This window comes from Folsomia candida, unplaced genomic scaffold (genome assembly GCF_002217175.1).
Source record: "Folsomia candida strain VU population unplaced genomic scaffold, ASM221717v1 Fcan01_Sc013, whole genome shotgun sequence".
Classification (NCBI taxonomy): Eukaryota; Metazoa; Arthropoda; class Collembola; order Entomobryomorpha; family Isotomidae; genus Folsomia; species Folsomia candida.
In genome coordinates, this window is record NW_019091205.1 from 1407893 (window position 1) to 1430322 (window position 22430).

Below are 22430 nucleotides of genomic sequence, written 5' to 3' on the forward strand. Positions count from 1 at the left end.
ATAAGTACATATTTTGTAGTTAAACGTTGAACTAAATAATAATTGCATGGATGCATGGACACATATTTAGACAGCCATGCAAATATGCGAGAGGTTGACGCCGATCAATTTTGCTGTGACGTCAATTCGCACGATTTTTCGGAATCGTCGACATCTTAATTATGTAGAGGCGCTGATTCAGATAACCCATCCTCAAATAAATGTTTAATTCATTTCAAAGTAAACGAAAGCGAAGAAAAATGTGTGCTGAAGTAAAACAAATTAATAAACAGTAGTATAGGTAATATATAATCGTTTATTAATAAATTTCAGTCCGACAATGTAGCCAAGGATAGAATGAATTTTAAAGGTGATACATAAATCATTTGTGTATGAATTGGCAATGATTTACCCATCAGATCATATGTATTTACAATGAAGACGTCGATAAAATTAATCAGGGTCATTATTAATGGAACGTAAGACTAATATCCAAGTGGATAAGCTCTCATATTTCATTTATTATTTATTGTAATAACTCCAGACGTCAACCACACAACAAAGTAGCTCTTCCCACATGTACACGACATGAACGAAAACAATGATCCTGTACACGACCTGGTAGCTTGTCTTCCTGATCTTGTGCCAGAAGAATACCTGACCACACAAAGATCCAACCCAGCCTCCAAGAAATTCCAGGAGATGTAAGCTTAATTCCGAAGTTCGCCATGCTGCCAATTTATCTCTTCCCATTTCGAAAAAGGTCAAAAGCCCAAACCAAAGAAGGAAGTAGCCATAATTGGCCCGGTAGTATTGCTCGATCTGATCCATTGATTGTTCCTTTTTGTGGGGCGACCAATTCCCTAATGACAAGTATAATACTGAAGTAATTATATTTAGTTAAAAAATAATCGCTACGATATCTAAGCGGTAATTGTAATGTAAGCCCAGCTGCGGACTAACAGTTTAAATTTGAACATATATGTACAATATGAACGAGCTCGTGAGATATTTTTCGTCAAGTTTGTATAAATACAAGTTTACGCACACTTGACGTATGTATGTATGTTGATTTGTGTACATTTTCTTACCCTTTTTTGCTACAAATGCGTAACCTAAACCAACTCTGATTTTAACTGAAAATCCAAATACTAAATACTCGAGTTATTTACGAACGAAATTGAGATGCATAAATCTCGTAAAAGGTCGCAAGTCAATTTTGCTCGGGCATGTGTGTAAAATTTCGTAAAGTTACAAACCTAACACACTGATTACACGCAGACTACAAGGGTTGACGTGATGATATGAAAGGATGAATATGATAGAAAATAATATATATTCACCTGATTGCAATATGCACGGTTGATTTTGGTGAATTATGTAAATTTCTACGTCAGCACGGACAACCTATAACAGAGGTCAAATTATTACAAAGTTTGCTCCAAGAATACGGTAATGCTTATTTACTAGATCAGTACAGATTTAAATATCCTGGTTTAAAATGATATCAAATACAAATTAAGATACATAAACTGAAATTTACCCTTCAATTTCTTCCCAATTATAAGTACATGTAAATATTTATGTATCAAGTAAGCAAAAAGACAAAACTCTTTACATAATTTACACGACTTGAAATTAAAAATCCTTAAATTAGTAATTTATTAAATACTTATTAATTCCTGAAAATATATGATATTAAAAAATAAATATATGAAAAACCACTTACTAATATCTTTATCACCAAAGTCCTTACCCAATCCAAATGACGAAGTGAATTAACGAACCACAATTATGCTACAGATCGCCTTGAATATAAATTGAAAACGTTTTAGAGAGAAAAACACATCGCATGACATACATACTCTGCAGCTGCAGAGTATTCCATGGAACATTATATAATGTATGATTGTATCCAGCAAGGATATTTTTGATGTGGAAGTATGTACATAAAGTTGAATGTATATAAGATTGAATAGAAGATACGTATGATTATGAAGAGTTAAAAAGGAAGCAGGCATATGTACATATGTATGGACATAAATATGCATTAATTACAGAAATAATTGACCATCGTAGTCTCCCAATGTATGTAGTATGCTCTCCGATTTTGACCAAATTATTTATCCATCCATCAGAAATTAAATTAATATGAAATTTAGAACGATCCACAAATGCTTACGTTTGGCGGACATATTTGCATGCGAAGAGGAGAAAACGTGCATCAGACATGTGGGAATTTAGGAAGTGTAGAATTTTTCAACTTGACATTAAAAATCGCCTCTTAATAACAGGCGCTGATTCAGATAACTCATCCTTTGATATATAAATGTTGAAAATATCAGGGTTTCAATTGTTTTGGAATTTACCTCACTTCAAAGAATGCGAAACGAAGCAAAGAAAAATTATCTCTCGAGTAAAACAAATTAAGTAAGGATTGTGTAATTTACAATCTTTCACATCTTCCAATTACTCGACGTACTTTTTTCTGAAGTTATAATATTGGCCTTATGGGAACAAATTATCAAGCTCTGGAAAAAAACTTCCTGTACCCTTAAAGAAAATCGCATGAACCTGCACAATATGCCAAATTCTACAGATTGAGTTAGGCTAACAAATAAAAAAATTAAAACACCGAAAAAATTTCTCTAAGGTAGCTGAAAATGACCTTTTGGTGAAAAATTATGACCTTTGACCTTGTTAAGATTTGTGTAAGTTTGAACCGGCATTCCTACTCAATCTCTATGGACTTTCACTGTGCAAAGTTTCAAAGGTCAAATTTCTCGGGATTAAATCGAAGTTACCAAAATAAAAAGGATTTAAACTTAAGTATGTATAGGCACTGTGGGTATGTGTTGAATTATTAAAATAATATTCATATACATATTCATATAGATAATTATTTCCTCCTATCGCGTGAGTTTTAAATGCGTACAAACAAAATTGTGCTCGAAAATGAATAGGAAGAATGAAACGAGGATTTTTTCATTAGTTATTCATACATTTATTTAAATATGCATGTATGTTTAATATTAAGTAAAGTTGGTTTAGTTAATGTTTATATAAGTATTTTTGATTTTGTTGCCGTAGTTGTACCTAGTTTCATATTTTATTTTTTACATATCTATTTATAAGCAAAGTGCTCACTCCGAAATGCCAAACTTATTTTTATTAAGACTACGTTGCTCTCCATTAAATTCGGAACATTTTCATAGGCGACTTAATCAACATCCCAAATAAGTAGGTATTAATTTCACATTTAATAAAATACAGAATTTGAAATATTGTCAATTATTATGCTTAGGCCACCCGAAAAGTTCTTCGAGAACCCGGATATTAAGCTTTGATAATTTCCAAAACTTTCCAAGTTTTCATTTTAACATTGTAGATGAGAATTAGGTAAAAAGCTATGCATAAATATATGCCATTTGTAATTTATGAGCAGAATTTGTTTTTGCAATTCCATTTCGTTTACATATATCCAACATATAACGTATTACTTAGCATATAATTAACTATTCTAAAGACAGTTTTAGCGTTGGTAAATTTTACTAAGCTAAATGGCCCCTGCAGTCAAAATTATTTTTGTCTCAGAAAAAAAATAAATTGTTACAAAAATATGAAACAGCTACTATTTCTTCTGCAAATATTTCTGCAAACTATCTCAACATCCACCTCTAACATCCAACCCCGAGCATACAATGGGGATTTAAGCGATTACAAACTTTGCACAATAAAATTCTACGGTGCTGGCGACAATTTTAGCTTCTACACAGATTTACAGAATTTAATCCTACACAAAACATTAAAAGGTGGTATTCACTTTACAAAAATTACGATTCAAACTCAACTCCCACTTTATGAAACTACAGAGCACAATTACATCTCAGACTTCCATGTGTTCGAACCTTGCTCTTTAAACGTTGGATTTAACATTGAGAAACAAATTCAATATGTACGCCTCCGGTACAGAAACCGAGACAACTTTCGAACCAGTAAGTTTCACAACTTTGTCATAATCAACGACGTATTTAAAATAAGATTTATTATGAATGCTGACATGAAATTCGCCGCGAATATCATGCAAGCTTCCGTGATAGCAATGAACGATACAAACTTGTCTTTAAATTGGGCCGTATTCTGTATTCATTGCAAATCCTACTGGAATATAATCCAAAGTCCGTTAAACCCGAGAAAATTTAATCTGTACAGTTTAAGGGAGTATTGGTTTACTGACACGGTAAAAATCGCAACTTACTTAACTTCGGATGGAAGTACATAGAACACTTTGCGAATTGCATGGCCACTAGTGAACTTCAAGAAATATCGAATTGCTCAGCCGTACTAAAAACATTAAACGTTCTTTCCAAAGCTATGAATTGTAGTTTAAAACTTTCTTCAAGTGCGCACGAGTTTCGAACCAATCTTCATGGAGAATTGTGGTTTTGGAGTGTATGGAAAATCCACGAGTATATCCAGATTAAGGAACGGGTATTCAGTACATTTCGGGGTTTATCCTGCGTCTATTGTGATTTTGAGTCGAGGATGAGAAACCCCAGTTTATCCGTTTGGATTGAACCTTTCGATTATCTAGCTTGGGGTGTAGCTATCTTTTTAATTTCAGGGTTAATTGTTATTTCGAAATATAGATTTAAGGAAAATGTTTACAAAAAACCAGTATTTTTTCCCTCCTTTTGCGCAATATTCAAGCAACCAGTGGACCAGAGCAATTGCAACTTATCTCAAGTTTCTCTAATTATCCTTTGGTTTGTAAGCTTAACTATCTTATCGCATTACGAATACTTTATTACATCGAGTCTAATCGCTCCTGAGAAGTTTAAGGAGATTGAGAGTCTCATGGATTTCATTGATTTGGGTTACACCGTCATCTACGTGGACAATTTGGATTCGGGATATCAGCGACAACACAAAGTCATTGAAAACGAACTTGTTTATAAGGGTAAAGATCCCGAGATATTTAACAAATCCTCGTACCATCTTTTGAACCTGGTTATGGAAAATATCTATCTTCACATAAATCCCTCAAAACCAAAATCCGTTTTTCTTAAACATCCATGGCAGGATGAGACCGTAATTGGATGGTTGCAGAACTACGGACTTGGCGGAAAATATAAGTGCTACTTGTCCAAAAACGTGGCAGATGTGCAGCCAGGGTTTTTCAAATTTCAATTTATCCCGGTAGCCTTGGCCTCAAAAGTCATGAAAAGGTTGCAGGAGTCTGGACTTTCAAATATTCGGGACGAGTGGGACAAACTAAGGTTTCTTTCTAGTACGAAAGGATTTTCCCCACTTGATGTTATTACGGATTATATTACATTTGAAAATTTGAATGGGTTGTTTCTTCTATATTTTAGTGGTCTTGGTGGGGGCTTGTTGGTTTTTGTGCTGTATTATGTTTTGTTGTAATGTTATGTTTTCAATAAATAAATAATACAATATCTAATTGTCTATATTATAATTTTGCAAATTCCTGGCTATGTATGTATCTCCCTCCGCCAAACCTCAGCATCGGCAGATATTGTATTTTGCAAATTTCTGACTAATTAAATTTGAGATCGATTCACACCAATTTGGTTAAAATCGGAGACCATGCGCTGGGATACCTCCATTGTGAGATGATTCATATGTAAGTAAGACGACTGCGTCCAAGTCAGTGGAATTGGAGTTGGATACCCATGCACATGTGTATGTACTGTAAATACTCTATTTATAACCGGGTCTAAAGACGCCACAAATCCGACCACAATTTCAAACCGGGTATACATAATTAGGGACCCGGGTAAATTATTTTTTCCGTTATGCATAACGTGAAGCAACTAACAACAGGCATTAAACGAATGCTCTAATTAGAGACAAACTAATTAATTTTATTTAACTCATATAGGTTCAAGACCCGGCTATAAATAGAGTATTTACGGTATGTACTTTAGTACCAAACTAGTTGCGATCATTTAAATTAAATCTAAGATACATAACTCGTTAATACCCCAATTTTAAGTCGATTCCACCTCTCATACATAAATACATACATACGTTCGAATATGAGAAAAAATTGCATTTTTATGTGATCAAAAATAAATGTTTTTGATGTATGTATGTATTCATACGAGTATTTGTATAGCAAATGCAAGTTTAGGTCAAATTCTTGGTTTATGACTTTTCATTTTTTCCACACTCATATACGTACATAGTACAACAACATAACAAAAACGATTAAAATCTGGTGACCTTCGACCCATAAATAGAAGTGTTGATAAAATAATAAAATACTCTACAAGTATTTACAAAAAGTATTTACAGACTGATACTAAAACTGGTACATGTGCCAGTGTTGGTATGAGTCAAGTCATGAGACATGTGCACATGTCTCATGACTTAACCTGTAGCACTGGAAATTTCTCTAAATATAAAAATAGATTTCAGAATTATCAGTGACTAATAACCATCATAGTCAGGCATTTGCAGTTTATCAAGTTCATTTCTATCATCAACGTGTTGAGAGCAGGATCAGCGTTGTTCAGGAATTTAAGAATTTTTTATCTTTTTATAAAGGTGGCGAGATAATTCTACAAGTATGATATCCGAAACAGCGATGTTGTTAATAATTTTGAATCTGGGTATATTTGGTGGTAACAAAGACAAGATTTCCTAAAAACATATAATTCAACAACCAAATAATTTGGGAAGTACATACATATTTTCTTCCGTTTTTCAGCTACTAATGCGTCCGTACTGGTGAGAGTTGTAGAGCGAGATGCGGAAACGTGGATTGAGGATGGAGCCAAGGTATCTACATCTATATTATAATTTAGAATCTCTGTTGGTTGTGGAAGTGAAGTAACTTATCCGTACCGGAAGTGAGAGTCGAGAAAGCGATTTGGAATTTTTGTGCAAGAATTTTCTCAATTAAATTTGCAAATTTGTCTCAATTTATTGCTAGCTGAGCATCACGTCGGAACGATTTTCACTATCATTCAATGCACTCCATGAAGACACCGGTTACGCGGAGTGTATTGATTGCGAAAATACAATCGCCAAGCTGGCGGAAAATTTTGAAAATCCAAGTGAGGCGCAGAGCAGTCGTGACCGGTTAGATTTTTATAATTTTTTAAAATCGCTTTAGAATTTTACATCTTATTTGATAAATAATTAAATTGGACTTCCTGTATAATAGTAATCCAAATAATTAAAATTTAAACAAGAATTAATTCATTTGTAAACTGAGACAAAAACAAACTAATACTCTAAAACCAGCAAAAATTAAATCAATCCTTCTCTTATTTTTAGCGATTTTCCAGAAAGTTTGAAAGGCACGTACGGCATCCCAGTCAAAGACATGATCCCTTTTGGGACTGATAATAGTGACCTCGCCCTTCCCACAATGGACGATGCGTTTGTCCCCGTCACGCTCCTCGATGGCTTCAAATTTGCTAATTTGTCCTACAACAAGCTTTTCATAAATACAAACGGTGGAATCACCTTCATTAAAGGTGACAAATTTTATTGAAAAATTCGTCTGTTCATATTTAAAAATATAAGAATAATCTAAACTATATAAAGCAGACGAGTGTATCGCTGCCTGCTGGGTCGGTGGCTTAGTTCAGAAGTTAGCCTCTCCTTTTCTCTCTCCGCTCTGCAAAGAGAACAGGAGAGGCTAACTTCACTAATGTTGGGGCAACGGGCTTATCGACGGGCCTATTTTTCACGTCGATTGACGGGCTTCTACACTAGTGTATTTATATTTTAAAAAAAGTTCTCCATTGTTTTTTAAATTCACATTTACGACACTTTTTGCCGGAATAGGTTATCTATTTTATTCTATGTATTCTAACAATGCGACGGTGTGAAGTGTAACCCTCCGATTTAGTTGAAATTTTGAAGCTATGTGGTATACAACCAACGTTTCTTGAGGAAGTTTGTGCGATGGTTGGAATTTGTCAAAATATTTTAGGTCAAAGTTGAAAAATAGACGATTTTTATTGAGGGAAAAGAATGTAAGTTGAGTTTGCTTCCTCTGTCTGCTAAAAAGTCGTGAGTTTTTCAACTTTGTCCTAAAATATTTTGACAAATTACCACCATCACACAAACTGCCTAAAGAAAAGTTAGTTGTATTGCATGGTTCCAAAATTTCAAACAAATCGAAGGGTTACCCTTCACACCATCGCATTGTAAAATACTTCCTTTCTAAATAGGTTACAAAAATTTAAATTCTGACATAATTTCCCAAAATTGTAGGCAGTGGTGCATCTATCCCCGATTGCAGCCCTCTCTCTATTCCCACGATAACCCCATTTTGGGCCGACATTGACACCCAGATCGGTGGAAATATCACCTACCGACAAGCCACCGAAAACGCCACACTCTCCAAAGTGGAGCCCTTTCTGCAAAAAGCCTTTCCAGGAATGTCCTTCGATTTGAAATGGGCATTCGTCATGACCACGTACGACGTTCCGTTCTTCGGGGCAAGTCCGCCTGCCTTTGCTTGTCCAGGGTCCGCTTTGAGAAATACTTTTCAAACTATCTTAACCCTTGGGGGGACGGAATCTTATGTGATCTTCCTTTATAATAAAATCGATTGGGTGAACGCGTACATGATAAATGGTGATGGTGGAAACCATTGCTCGGGTAAGTGGGTGGGGTTACAAAAAAATATCGGGTTTCCAAAAATGTTTGATAAATATTTCAGATTTTTGTAAGTTCTATGTTACTAAAAATGTGATGATTTTGACGAAACGACGATAATTATGTAACCTTAAGTAAATAATTCAACGTATTTCAGGAATTTTAAGGATTTAAACGAAATTATGATGGAATCCGTGAGCGAGAATCTGAATTTTTGCCATGAAAATTTTCTCGTGAGGGAGAAAATCGAAATTCTCTCATACTCATTTCTTCATAATTTCGTTTAAACTTAGCATTATGATCCAAAAATCCTGAGACACGTGTTCAATTATTTATCTAAGGCTACAGAATTATCGTCGTTTTGGGAAAATCGGAGCTGGCGTCGTCGCATTGTAAAGTAAATAATATTTAACATAAAATATTAATATTTATCTACATAATTACAGGCTTTAACGGAAAACACAACCCTTTCGCAGGATTGGACGCAGCTGATGGTAAAGCTCGCTACCAAGTCGCGTACGCATGCACCAGGTGGGCGGAGTATATTCCAACAACAACGAATATCAATATTCCCGGGGTCTGGGTTTTCCGCGTTACTTCCGGAATCAGTACACCCTGTGACGTCGTATGCCTGTCGAACGTGGATATGCTGCCGGACCCTTACGACTGTTCTAATTACTATGTGTGCTCAAATGGCGAGAAAATTAAGCATGAGTGTCCACGTTTTGGTAAAACTGGGCAATTGGTTTACAACCCTAAGTCCAAAGTGTGTGTTGCACCAAAGGATTATCCATGCGAACCAATCTGCCAGGAAATTTAAGACACTTGATGCCACTACTCTTCTGAAAAGTAGTGATACAAATTTAAGTTTCGAATTATTATACATATGTACATGTACCTACACAGGTAAAATAAATCATAAAATTTGCCATAGTTTTCATAAAACTTTAAATTTGTAAATCCATCAATTTACATGAAGGTATTACGAAATGAATTGTCTAGCTAGATTAATCATGAATACATAAATAATTTTAATTAGCAAATCAAGCCGTTTATATGGAATTGGTTTCACTGGTTACAAAGTTGGAAAACGTGACGGAAGATTTGCATTTTCACCTGAAAATTTTTCTCACAAAGGGAAAAAATAAAATTCTCACATAAAATTAATCACAGATAGGAAAGATTTATTATGGAATGTTAAACCGATTTGCAAATGGATAATTGTATCACAGAGCAATTACTATGTAAATAATTTCACGACCGTATCGACACAATTAAACAGCTCTTTCGTCATGAACACAACATGAAACATAACAATGAACCAGTACACCAACTGGTAGCTTGCTTTCCTGATCTTGTGACAAAACAATACTTGAGCACAAAGACTTCCAACCCAGCCTCCGAGAAATTCCAGGAGATGTAAGTAAGCTTCAGAGGTTCGCCATTTGCGCCCACGCGCTGCCGATTTATCGTTCCGCATTGCGAAAAAGCTCACAAATCCGAATACAAGAAGGAAACTGGCATAATGGATGCGGTAAAATTGTTCGATTGGATGCATTGATTGTTCGTTTTTTGGGGGTAAAGGGGTCGCCTTTCTGCGAACAAATGAAATAATAAAACAATTATATTTATTTATAATTAAACAATTATGGTTACGTATAACCGAAATTGCTGGCCCAACTTCGGACTAGCATTTGCAAATTGTATATAGATGAACGATGTATTTATTTATTCAATGATAAATATGAAGGAGGTAGAATCAGGGTTACAAGTAATATATATCACCTAGTGAGATTTAGTGAGATTTAATGATTTATATCATTTATCTCACTTGGGGCTGAGTGAGAAATATGAAAAATAATGAGATAAACATGCAGTTAATGACCCCGACCGCTAGGTGGCGCCACTGCATGGCTCATAAATCTCACTAAATCTCATATTTCTCATGTCTCACTATTTCTCAATATATCTCAGTGAGATGAGATTTGTGAAGGTGAGATGAGATTTCTGAGATTTCTGCAACCCTGGGTAGAATATGTATTAGGGGCCGTCCATAAGTTACGCAAATCGAGAGGAGGGGTTTAAGGGTCCAATGATCTCGTTCCTACGTCACACATTTTTAAGGAGGGATGGATGGTGGGGGGTCTAGTGATTTTTTCTTTACGTAATTAATGGACGGCCCCTAATAATGCTAACCTGATTGCAACATGTATGTGTGTGTTGTTAGATTTCGGTAAGTTTCCACGTCAGTACGCACAATCTATAACGAAGATCAAATTATTACAATGTTTACGACAAGAATAAATAAGCTAATGTTTCCTAGACTGGTAAAAATTTACATCTGCATCTTTCTTGATTAACAATGAATTTATTCTATTTATTTATTCCCAATTAAAAAGATAGCAAATTTATGTTACTTTCCAAAAACGACAGTACTCTTTAATATTCAGGGCTTGAAATGGAAGTAAAAATATTTCCCATTGTAATATAATACTGCATTTATCAATTTCTGGAACTATTGGCTATTTAAAAATAAATTTGAGTAAAAGCACTTACCAATATGTCATAAATAGAAATCCGTATGACCAGAGTCCATGTGCATATCCAATCCAAATCCAGAAGTTAATTAACCACAATTGCGCTACGGTTAGAGTTGAAAATAAATTGAAAACGTTTGATAACAACACGTACTACTACTCTTCACTTTGAATTGTATAAACTATGATTTTATGCAGCAAGGATATTTGGGATGTGACGAAGAATTTATATAAAGTTTAGTTAAGCATATTAATATGTAGTTGAATGGACAAAAATGATGGTGAGGAGTAAAGGGATAAGTATGTACATATGCAAATATGTATGCATGGCTCACAATGGAGGTGTCCCAACGTATGCTCACAGATTTGGACTAAACTAGCGTCAATCGATCGCAAACTAAATCTGTATGAAATTTGCAAATGACAATATCTGTCAATGCAAAAGTTTAGCGGAGATATTTGCATAAGAAAGGGATAAAAGGAGCACTGAGCATAGAATTCACAAAGTGTAAAATTTTTCAATTTTGAGGTGCGTTTTATCCTCTTTACAGATTTAGTTTGCGATCGATTGACAATAGTTGGTCCAAATCTGTGAGCATGCGTTGGGAGACCTCCATTGTTAGTCACATAGTGAGTGGAATTGGAGTATGTACTATGCAAATACTTATGCATGCATTAAGTTCTTTACAAATGTATTGTGGGCAGTATACAATTAAATCCGAGATAAGTCGTTAATACGCCAACTTTAACTGATTACTTAGCTTACTACATATTAGAATGCACCTCTAATACTTATATTGAATTTTTATGTGGTAAGAAATAAATGTCTTAAAACGTTTGATGCACTAAAATATCCATATTCATGGGAGTATTCGAATAACAAATGAAAATTTAGATCTATGCATGAAATCATTGTTTTACCAAGTCTACACACGTATGTACGCATTTTCTCATTTTTCCAAATTTTCTTCCCCTATGTTTGTAGGGGGTATAGTTGCACATAAATAAAAAGTAGCTATGCTTTATTTATTTTTCATCCATACATAATTAAATTCTCATTTTTTTATTAATTCCCGTGACATCGATGCAAAATGGAGTGACGTGTCAGCCTTTCTGTAAGCTGTTATCCATAATTTCAACGTGACGCACTCTGAATAAAATTATGCAAAATTTGATAATTCGATTACACGAGGTTAACCGAGTTAAAGCTTTACTTTATTTGTAAATATTGCGATTGATACATACATAAGCATCTACCATTAAGTTTCAAGACGTGAGTAGAAAAGGATGAGAAATTTGTCACCAAAATCTTTTAAAGAATTATAGATTAGCTTTTTTTCGGAGATTCAGAAAAATTCTTGCCCTGTTTCTGGCGTTGGATACGGGGATGAGTTTTTCAAGTGATCAAAATAAAAGTGTTGAAGTATTCCAAATTTCCCGAAGGCTGGGCAAAGAATAGGATGACATATTGTTGTTGTTGTTAATCCTTTATTCACGTGTCAACAGAGATCAATTCATTGCAAATTGGTTTACACACCATGACACAAGTAGCATATAATTTTTTATAAGCATCTAAACTATTCTATTTAATTAAATCATAAAAATCATACATATTTCATGCATTTGTCCTTCGATTGATTATAAACCATGCTCTTCCACAAATGACACGTAAAAAAACAAATATGTAACTAATTTAAACAATTTGTAGCTAAACATTGATTAGAACATTAGCACATACAGTCAATGGAACAAGTATTGGCAACACCCACACAAGCTAAATAAAATTGGCTATAACTTTGGCATGCATTATCAAATTAGCATGAAAATTTGTACGCAATTAGCAAATCTAATGTAGTTTTCGATTATAATCATGTTTCATTGATTAAAATTGGATAAACACAGTTTTTAAATAATTTGTTGGAAAATATGTAAAATTAACCCGCAAAAAGTATTGGCACCCTATAACTTATAAAATCATAAATCAAAGAATCGCCAATTTTATTACGTCACACTGCTTCTAATGTTACGCGGCCCCTCCCCTCGACGCAATAAGAGCATAAATAGGCCGTTGAATTGATTCGACAAGGTTCTTTATAACGTTTTTTTATATGGTTGGCCACACTTGTTTCGAACTTTTGACAAGCTCGTTTTTCATCGAGTGGTTTCCCACCGGTCTCTCTTTTCGCAGCCCAAATAATCAGAATGACATCAGGAGACTGTGCAGCCAACGAAAGAAGCTTAACCTTTTCGGTCTCCAAAAACTTGCATCCTTAATTGGGGTAGCTGTTTTGGGTCACTGCATTTTTGGAATATAAAATTCCTCCCCAGATCAGGTTTTTATCAAATAATTTCAAATTATCGTTTGGAATGATTAATTAGACCTCCCTGGTCATGATTTTATCGATAATGACCAGGTAAACACGCCGCCACCTAGTCATTTAACCCCAAACCATAATCGATCCTCCTATGTGTTAAACTGCCATACGAACGTTTTCGTATTTCTGAGCCTTTTATGGCATCCGCCAGACTTGAACCAATTAATGAGCTCCGAATAAGTAAAATATGCCTATGTCGTACCAGTAGATTTTATTTCATTCATTGGAAGTCAATTGAGGCTTATATTTAGCCCATCCCAATTTATTGAGGTGGTTCGCTTTGGGGACTCTCTCGTCGGTCGGGCTTCTGGAGCCTGAAACCCCAAGGCATAATTTTTTAGTGAACACCAAATTGAATGATATGTTTGCCCACAGTTAGTACTGCAATTCAACATGGATTTGGGGGCTAAAATCTTCCGATCTCGAGTGATTTGTTGCTTGATTCATCAGTAGATTTTGGGCGTAGGTGACCTTTTTCCTCCGCATCGTCGAAAAGTAGAAACTGAGATCGTCATTTTATATTTCTTTGCTACGTTTTCAATAGTGAATATGGAAAAGTATGTTTTCTCTTTGATTTTTCGATAACAAAGCATTTTTATGGAAGAGGCATGAATATTTCTCGCCGCGCCAAATACAGCTGGTTTAGTGCCGCCATTTTGGCTCCAGACAACACAACTGTAGACTTAAAATGTCGCTAACGTTATATTTTGTCACTTAATTACCTTACCGTAACGAAATGTGGAAGATGGTTAAGAAAATTGTGTCGAGTAACTAATTTAGCCACATGTTGCCAATACTTTTTGCAGGTTCGTACCTGACTAGTTAGGGTCAAAATTTGGATTGCGTTATGTTTACTAGGTTTAAATCGGAAACACGATTATAATCGAACACTACATTAGATTTATCAAATGTGTTCAAAGTTTCACGCTAATTTGATAACGCATGCCAAAGTTATAACCAATTTTATTTAGCTTGCGTGGGTGTTGCCAATACTTTTTCCATTGACTGTAACAATCAGGACAAGATTATCTCGGGTTCGATTACTACATAGGCAGATTCGGGTTTGACAACAACGCTGAAATCGTGTAATTAAGGGTCTGATCATAAAACCAGACTTTCGTTCCTTTCACAAGCTTCAAAACGTTATATCCAGCAACCCCACAATTAATACAGAACGGTTTGCTGGCTCTCAACAATCTCCTCACGTACTTTCTATCCCCACATCGCTCTAACTCTCTGTCCCACTTGTTCCTCAATTGAACCGCCTTCTCATTCAATCTTATCCCAAATGGTAGCAAAGCTTCAATAATTACTGGAATCAGGACAGACACGGATGGAAAATAGAGGTAAAGTGGCATCGGGATAACGCTGTACAGTCTAATTGTTACGAAATTGTACACAACGCTCATAAGTAGTCCCAGCCCCATCATTATGGCGGTAGCCGGGGCGACAACGCCACCAACGAGTTGCAGAATTAGGGCTAATTCTCGATGTTTTCTAATCTGTAAATCAGCCGTACTTCGGATTAAAACTGCTCGCAACTCCAATTTATAGATCGCATCAAGTAAAATAGTTATGAACAATGATAACGAGGAAATTAAAATGGGCAGATGGCGGGAAACTTGAAATATTACTAGAACCTGGAGAAAGCGTAAGGAGTGTGTAAATAGGCGATATGATAACGTGGTTACTTCAAGGTGGAGAACATATCTTGTAAAGAGATAGCCCGGATCTAAATCGACGTAGTATAAAAATGGGGACAAGAAATAACCATATATCGAAAACAGGGCAACATTAAAGTTCAGGAAGAGTCCGAGTGGATCAATTTTCCGGGGTGGTGATGCTGCAAAAAAAATCAAATTGTTATGTTAATATTAAAAGAATATGTGTAATTTTGCGTAAGGTAACCAATTTAATATTGAGTCTGTGAGTGATTTTTTGCATATCAATCTTAATAACTATGAACATAACAGCCTCCATGCCCACCCTGTGTGTCTAAGCATTTATACTTCAACTCTGTGGGGTATTCATTACTTCTTCGCATTCCTTTTTATATTTTTCCTATCGTAAAATAAGTTACCACGGTTATGAGATTTTGTAAGCGTATCAAGATTTTGTCATCGAAAGTAGCACGATTTTTTCGAAGCTTAAGCCCTTGCTTTTTTCGTAAACTATTTTATTAAGGATACAAAGAAATAAGGAGTACACGAGTCATGTATAAATTTACATATAATTTAAAAATCGTTCTGCATACCATGTTTGCTATCATGCCTTGTAATCCGTATTAAATGATTGCAGCCTGCCGTAAACTGCTCAACATAGAGAAACATGACCAATTCAACCGTCACGGAAAAAAATGTTAACATTGTAATGATGACACAGACAAAAAAGCTTGTCAGTGGGGGTGAAATAGTCCCGTAAATATTTAGAAGAATGGTGACAATACATAAGCCACAAACAATCGGGGTGACAACGAAAAAGACTATGATCAAGGTAATCAGCAAATGCAGTGACTTTATGGCGACGAATTTCTTGCTCGTTTTGTCCCAGGCGAAGGAACACGTCCAACAGTACTGGAAAGCAGTTTCAAAATTTTGCAAAGATTTCCACGCAAGGGGGGACGCCATAGCGGAAGTATTTTGTTTCTTCTTTCCCGATTGCGAACAAGAGAATGAAGAAGCTTGGTAAAACTAAGGGTTCAGTTGGCTAAATCGAATGGGTTAGTGTTCGTAAAATATTTGGATTGGAAATCAATTTATTTAGAGTGAGTCAAGCACATATTTGCATACATAGATAGGGTTTAGCCTAAACCTTAGATAACCCTAGATCGGTAAATTTTGCTTTGCTTTTGTAACAAATTCTACAAATTAGAAATTCTGACCTTCTTCCGCAATGTAAAATTTACAAGATATTATCTAAACCGTTTAGGTAATCCAATATTTTACATTGCGGAAGAAGTCAGGAATTTTTAATTTGTAGAATTTGTTACAAAACCAAAGTAAAATTTAGCTATCGATTAAGCATGGTTATCGAGCTTACTGCATCGCGTCTCTTATGTACTGGCTTAATTTTACATTCGTGGAATGTTCGTGTAAAATAATTAATGCGGCCGGTCTGTAGGACGGGCTTGTAGGCTAGTTTGTTATAAAACGAAAGTAAAATTTACCGATCGATTATGGCCACATTTATGGTGTGTCCACTATATAGTTGGATTGGGATCCATGACCTGTGGAGTTCCACCTAATTAGAAGATTTTTATAAAACCTTTAGGGTAGTGTAGCCGCGAACCATGTCCGTCAGTTTTTGTCGCGGACGATTTGTCTGAGCCTCTTCTGGGCCACCAATGACAATTTCCGCACCAACCCTCAAATTATCGATTTTCCACCCACTTGCGGAATGTCTTTGCTGATTTTTCGCCATTAACGTTCGAAATTTTCCAGTTTTTCTGCCTTTGAGCGACGGTTAGAGTATCAACTTTTACACAAGGCCAAAAACTTTTCAATTTTTCGCAAGTAGGGGCATTTAGAGGGTTTTCTGTTTTAAGCCCATTTGTCTCAATGTAAGCCTTGCTTGGAATTTTGCAGGGAATTTAGATTTCACGTACAACTTCTGTTGATAACCCACACTCACAGGGTTGCCTGAATGAAAAAATGTGCTTTTCGAAGTCTTTGGGGGATCTGCTTCGACGTAGGTCTTGTCATAAGCGATGATAATTTGTCATGACATTTCGCGACACATTTTTTTGCAAAATTTTTCGCATGTAATTTTTTGGTGTTTAACGTACTTTGGGGAATTTTGTTTGAATTTTTCCGGAATCCTCAGTTTGCGAACTTTAATGTTGCGCAATAAAATTTTTGAAAATTTCAGTACCAAAGCGGCACAACGAGGTGACGTCGAAGAATTAGTTCCCAAGATTTTATAAATGTTTTTCAAGCTTTGGTGGATGGTCATGACCGGAGTTGATGTGGAATGTTTTTTGAATTTCACTTTTTGTCATCGTAATACTTCATGTTAAAGAAAATTGTTGTCTTGGGACATCCTTCCTTTTTGATCTCCTGCCACGTCTTGTTCGAATAACGTGAAGTGGCGATTTTATAGTTGTGAAAAACTCGATTCGCGAGGTCTTCACTTTGACCCTGATTTCTATTGAATTTAGACTTTCTGATAAAAAGGGCTTTCCACCTGATAGTTGCCCTTGAAATTGGGTTTCCAAAAAATCATATAGCTAAACAACAACCACCACCAACTGCCGAGTACCATTTAAAATCCATCAATCCAACTATATAGTGGACACACCTTATATAACAAAACTGGTAATAACACTTTTCTAGATATGTATAAGATAGAGTTGATTGGATATAACTAAAATAGTAAAAATTTGTAAACCTACACTATAAAGCATCCGGTAGAGTAACATATGAACACCGTGCTGGTATTGATTTGGTAATACTTGTTTACCAGCGTGGTTATAGTTTGATTCTGAGTGGTACAGATTTCATTACCACCTCACTACTGCGCCGTAACGATCGATATTGCCGATGCCGGTAGAGTCATGTATGTACTCCGTCCAGTAATGATTCGCAATAATTCAATACCAGGTGCCTAAGAGTATACGTAGGAGTGTAAAATATTCTCTAATTATTTCAAGTTTATGTAAGTTGCAAGTTTGGAGCAAGTGGGCCAGAAGTAGCTGACTATGCGATGACGCCAGCGGTCTCGCTCCGATTTGGATGAAACATCGATAATTATGTAGCCTTAGGTAAATAATTGAACACATGTTTCGGGATTTTTCATAATGCTCAGTTTAAACAAAGTTATGATGTTATAAGTGGCCGAAAATTTGCATTTTTCTCCCTCAAAAACAAAAAACGAAATACTTCACGAGAAAAGTGCGAATTTTCGGCCACTTATAACACCATAACTTTGTTTAAACTGAGCATTATGAAAAATCCCGAAACATGTGTTCAATTATTTACCTAAGGCTACATAATTATCGATGTTTCATCCAAATCGGAGCGAGACCGCTGGCGTCATCGCAAAGTGAGTGTTGAGTACCTTGTTTGTTTCTTCATTTGATGACTTCAAGTATGTACGATAAGTTTTTCTGTCAATAATTTTATTTGCATAATCAGGAATAAGCCAAACCTACTTTATGACTTATGTATCTACGCATACATACACACACATAAATATGTAAGTATTTATGTAATTTGTCCTTACATATACATACATACGTTTAAATAATTTCTTAGACAAGTAAGTCGGTAACTTATGTATTTAAGTGGAGAATTTCAACTAACTAAATAATACATTTCAATATGGAGGTAAAGAAGTGATTTTTTCGGATCGGAAAAAGGCTCGTGACCACTTTATCCGTCAAGGGATGAGCCGGACAAAATTAATCGTACACTATACGGATCGTGAAAATGCAAAATATAAAATTTGTCCTTGTTCACCTGTCCTCCAGAAGATCAAAACACTGATAAGAAACGTGAAAAAACGTTTGCAGAAAACCTCCACAGATCCGTGATGGTTGCACCCAGACAAATTAAAATTTCAAAAACCTATCTTCGCAATATCAAAGCCAATAAGACGTGCTTCAAAACCTACCACACTAAAACATATCTATAAACGCACGTATTTATTTATACACATTACTTATACATTACTTGCTCTCTAAACTGCTAGCCAAAAGATAATTACATGTCCTCTAGCAAGATCAAATTAACTGTTTGGTCAAAACAAAAATCCTCAATTACCAGAGGAGTCCCTTTGTCGATGAAGTTCTGTCCAAATTTGATTCTTAGTGGGGCACACGCCAACAACTCCTTCCTATACCAAGACCTTACCGCGTATCGTTTCAACTGCCTTTTCATGTCGGCCAGTACCCTCTCTGTTAAATTTATTTGCCCCGCCAACGTGCCAATGATCAAATTGCATAGGAGTGCATCCACGAAAAGCATGGGGAACACGGCATATCCAGGGAGGGGTATTTCCCGGTAAAAATTGATGCTCACAAATAAAGAGAATACTTGCAACCAGGGACACACACCAATCATGGCGGGAACGATTTGCCCCTTAATGGCGTCGTTCAGCCCGATTTCAAGCAACTGTAGGGATCGATACATCCTGATAGTTTGTTCCTGGGAATTAGTCTGTTTTTCCTGATTGGTTGCTTTCACGTTTTTACGGACATTGCTCCTCCCGTGGGTTGTAATCCTGTGTATAAAATTTAATAATGGGTTAAATGGTCGAAGCATTATAATTAAAGCCATTTTACCATACATTCCTTATGTAAAAATGACTTTAATTATAATGCCTCGACCATAGTTCGTCTTGGGGCATCAAAAATCAGGTTTTCGGTTTTATACAAAGTGGTTTTCGACTTTCTATAAAAAGTGCTTTGTAGCCTTTAAACATTTGCCACTTCTTTCCTCACTGTAAAAAATAATTGTTCCGAATTCTTTTTTAAAATAATCGTTTAAAGTTTATTACTTCAAATTTTATCTGATAATATTGTCAAATTTTATAAAATTGGTTTAAAACCAATTTCAAATAGGTTTTGGAGCAAATAAAAAATTTATTTAGGTAAATTTTTTTTAAAGTATTTGGATACCCTGGATCGTTTATTGACTGTGCACATTAAAAAATTAATACATTGTGTCACAGACCTTTGAAAATATTGCAAGTAATCCAACATCCCCCCGATCGGTACAATTAATGCGTACATTATGTATAATGTCCCATCGTACGTCGTTTGTTGCCAAAACCAGACCTCTGCCAACATCCACGTGGAGCGGACAAGAATTGGTGGCTCCGTCCACACTCGGGCGGAACAGTATGGCGACAAAGACCCAATGAATGGGGGTGCACAAGGTGAATGGAGTTCCAGCAGGATAACAAGGAACGGGCCAATGAGCAAGCTAAGTTCGCAGACACTTAGACAGATGACGATAAGTTTATCCAGGGTGGATGCTCCTTCTAAGATGGTAACGCAATCTAACAATTAACTCAGGTAAGTATGTCTTCAATCAATGCTAAAGAGTTCATTAAGGCCCTTGAGCGATGTGGGGTCATGTTCATGTAATAACTTATTTTCTTATTTTAGCCTAGCCCGCCTAGAAATATGCAAATTTCAAGTACCCCAGAAATCTCACAATTCCCCAAAGTTTCCTGTCCCTTGTGGAAGGGAGACAATGTCTTCGAATTCTTAAGCGTGCGAAATTCCAATAAAATTGCTGGTTAACTTTTGAATGGGGCATCCCTAAATATCTCTCGGAAATAATTTATCACATAAATTACAGAGCTTTTTAATTAACGCAAAGAATAATTAATTAGTAATTAATAATTAGCGCTGACATCTTTAATCTAATTAATTATCAATTTTTAATTAGAGAGCTTCAACTAATTAATTATAATTACTAATTAATTACTTCTAAAAAAAGTAATTAATTACTTCTCGAAAAATAATTAATTAGTTAAAAAAAGAATTGTTTTCAACGCAAATTTACAAGCTACAATATAAAATTACGGACGGCAGAAATAATTACCGGCAACTCAAATTTATAATGATCGTTACATTTTAACATCGCCCATATTTCGGATACATTTATGTATCCTTTAATTGATGGAATGATTATAATCAGTCCATCAAGTAAAGTTCAACTGGAGCTGATGATGGTATTTGAGTATTGACATTGTTAGTTTGTTAAGATTTTCATATTAATTTTTGAGAATATCGTCTTCCATTATTGGCACTTATATACTTTACAGTATGCAGTTATTTATTGTAACAAAGTTGAAATTATTGCATGAAATTTAATTATGAGGGCTTGAAAATAAGTCATGTAGAATAGGAGAGTTGCCAGATTAAAAAACGCCACTTTACCTGGGAAAACGAAACAGCGCAAACCAGATAAATCTCAAAAATTAAGTAATTAATTAGTTAATTAATTAATTGGTTAAAATATCACGAAACTAATTAATTATAATTGACTCAGTTTAATTACTCTAGTAAGGTAATTAAAACTAATTTATAATTGTTAATTAGCTGAAAATTGGTAATTAATTAGCAAATTAATTGATTTCACTAATTAATTAAAAAGCTCTGATAAATTATCACCATATTGCTCAGCTGGCATACTTAACTGAAACCGTTTCAAATTTACCAGTTTTTCTTGAAGAAGAATTTTTAAACCGTACAAACATATTGATTGCTTGGCCTGGTTTATTTAAACCGCTCGGACTTGGCCAGTACCATCTGGATATGATCATAATCACCAGCACACCAAAGAAAGGGATTCCTTGTAATTTTTCGAGAATTGTGTTTTCTCCAAAAGCCAGCTGCATTATTATTACCACACCGTAGACGAGTGAACATAATATTTGCAGTGCTTGGCTAAATACACGCCATTTCGAGCAGTTCTTTGGTAAGGTTAGTTGTCCAGATTTATAATCCCATTCGACAAAACTACATCTTAAAAGGGTACATATTTTTAAATGGTGGAGTAAATATGGTTTGAATGATGGCGTCCATACCATGTTGCAAATTTACAAGTCTAATTTACAAAGCATTTTAAATTTGAGCATTAATTAAATAATTGAATTAAAAAAATGATGCACAAATTTGTGCGATTCTAACCTACCTAAGGTGGCCCTGCAAAGATTTATGACTACTGAATGCGCTGCTAAGAAAAACTAACAAATTTTATATAAATTTCTAAAATAAACACACGTGCTATGAATCCGTCTTCATACCCAAGTTTTAATTATTGGGTTTGATGTTTCAGCATTTTATCAGATTGCGATGGAATTGTTAAATTTGAAGTAAAATGATAATTATACAAATTATCTGACTAAGGAACCTTCTGATGAGCAAGTTCAATTCAGGGTTTCG

General features: G+C 35.2%; 1 protein-coding gene and 2 long non-coding RNA genes across 3 annotated transcripts; 1 reads left to right on the top strand and 2 right to left on the bottom strand.

Annotated features, from left to right (window-relative positions):
- Positions 1–275: 275 nt before the first annotated feature.
- Positions 276–1840, bottom strand: LOC110855678. The gene is made up of 3 exons (XR_002548490.2): positions 1709–1840; positions 1323–1386; positions 276–842 (listed from the first exon to the last, which is right to left on the bottom strand). It is a non-coding gene; the product is annotated as an uncharacterized LOC110855678 (long non-coding RNA).
- Positions 1841–6417: 4577 nt separating this feature from the next.
- LOC110855515 (sushi, nidogen and EGF-like domain-containing protein 1) lies at positions 6418–9520 on the top strand. Its single transcript, XM_022103918.2, has 6 exons — positions 6418–6629; positions 6716–6786; positions 6941–7089; positions 7288–7490; positions 8236–8625; positions 9069–9520. Exons 1-6 carry the CDS (start codon positions 6575–6577, stop codon positions 9440–9442), a joined length of 1242 nt encoding a protein of 413 aa, XP_021959610.2. The 5' UTR covers positions 6418–6574; the 3' UTR covers positions 9443–9520.
- A 265-nt stretch (positions 9521–9785) lies between these two features.
- Positions 9786–11318, bottom strand: LOC110855724. The gene is made up of 3 exons (XR_002548499.2): positions 11179–11318; positions 10819–10882; positions 9786–10217 (listed from the first exon to the last, which is right to left on the bottom strand). It is a non-coding gene; the product is annotated as an uncharacterized LOC110855724 (long non-coding RNA).
- Between the last annotated feature and the right edge of the window lie 11112 nt (positions 11319–22430).

Bases quoted from the DNA above. Each gene is read 5' to 3' on its own strand.
- LOC110855515 (XM_022103918.2), top strand. From the start codon at position 6,575: ATGATATCCGAAACAGCGATGTTGTTAATAATTTTGAATCTGGGTATA. The intron at 6,630-6,715 runs GTAACAAAGACA...TCCGTTTTTCAG, and splicing joins GAATCTGGGTATATTTGGTG to CTACTAATGCGTCCGTACTG. The intron at 6,787-6,940 runs GTATCTACATCT...ATTTATTGCTAG, and splicing joins GGATTGAGGATGGAGCCAAG to CTGAGCATCACGTCGGAACG.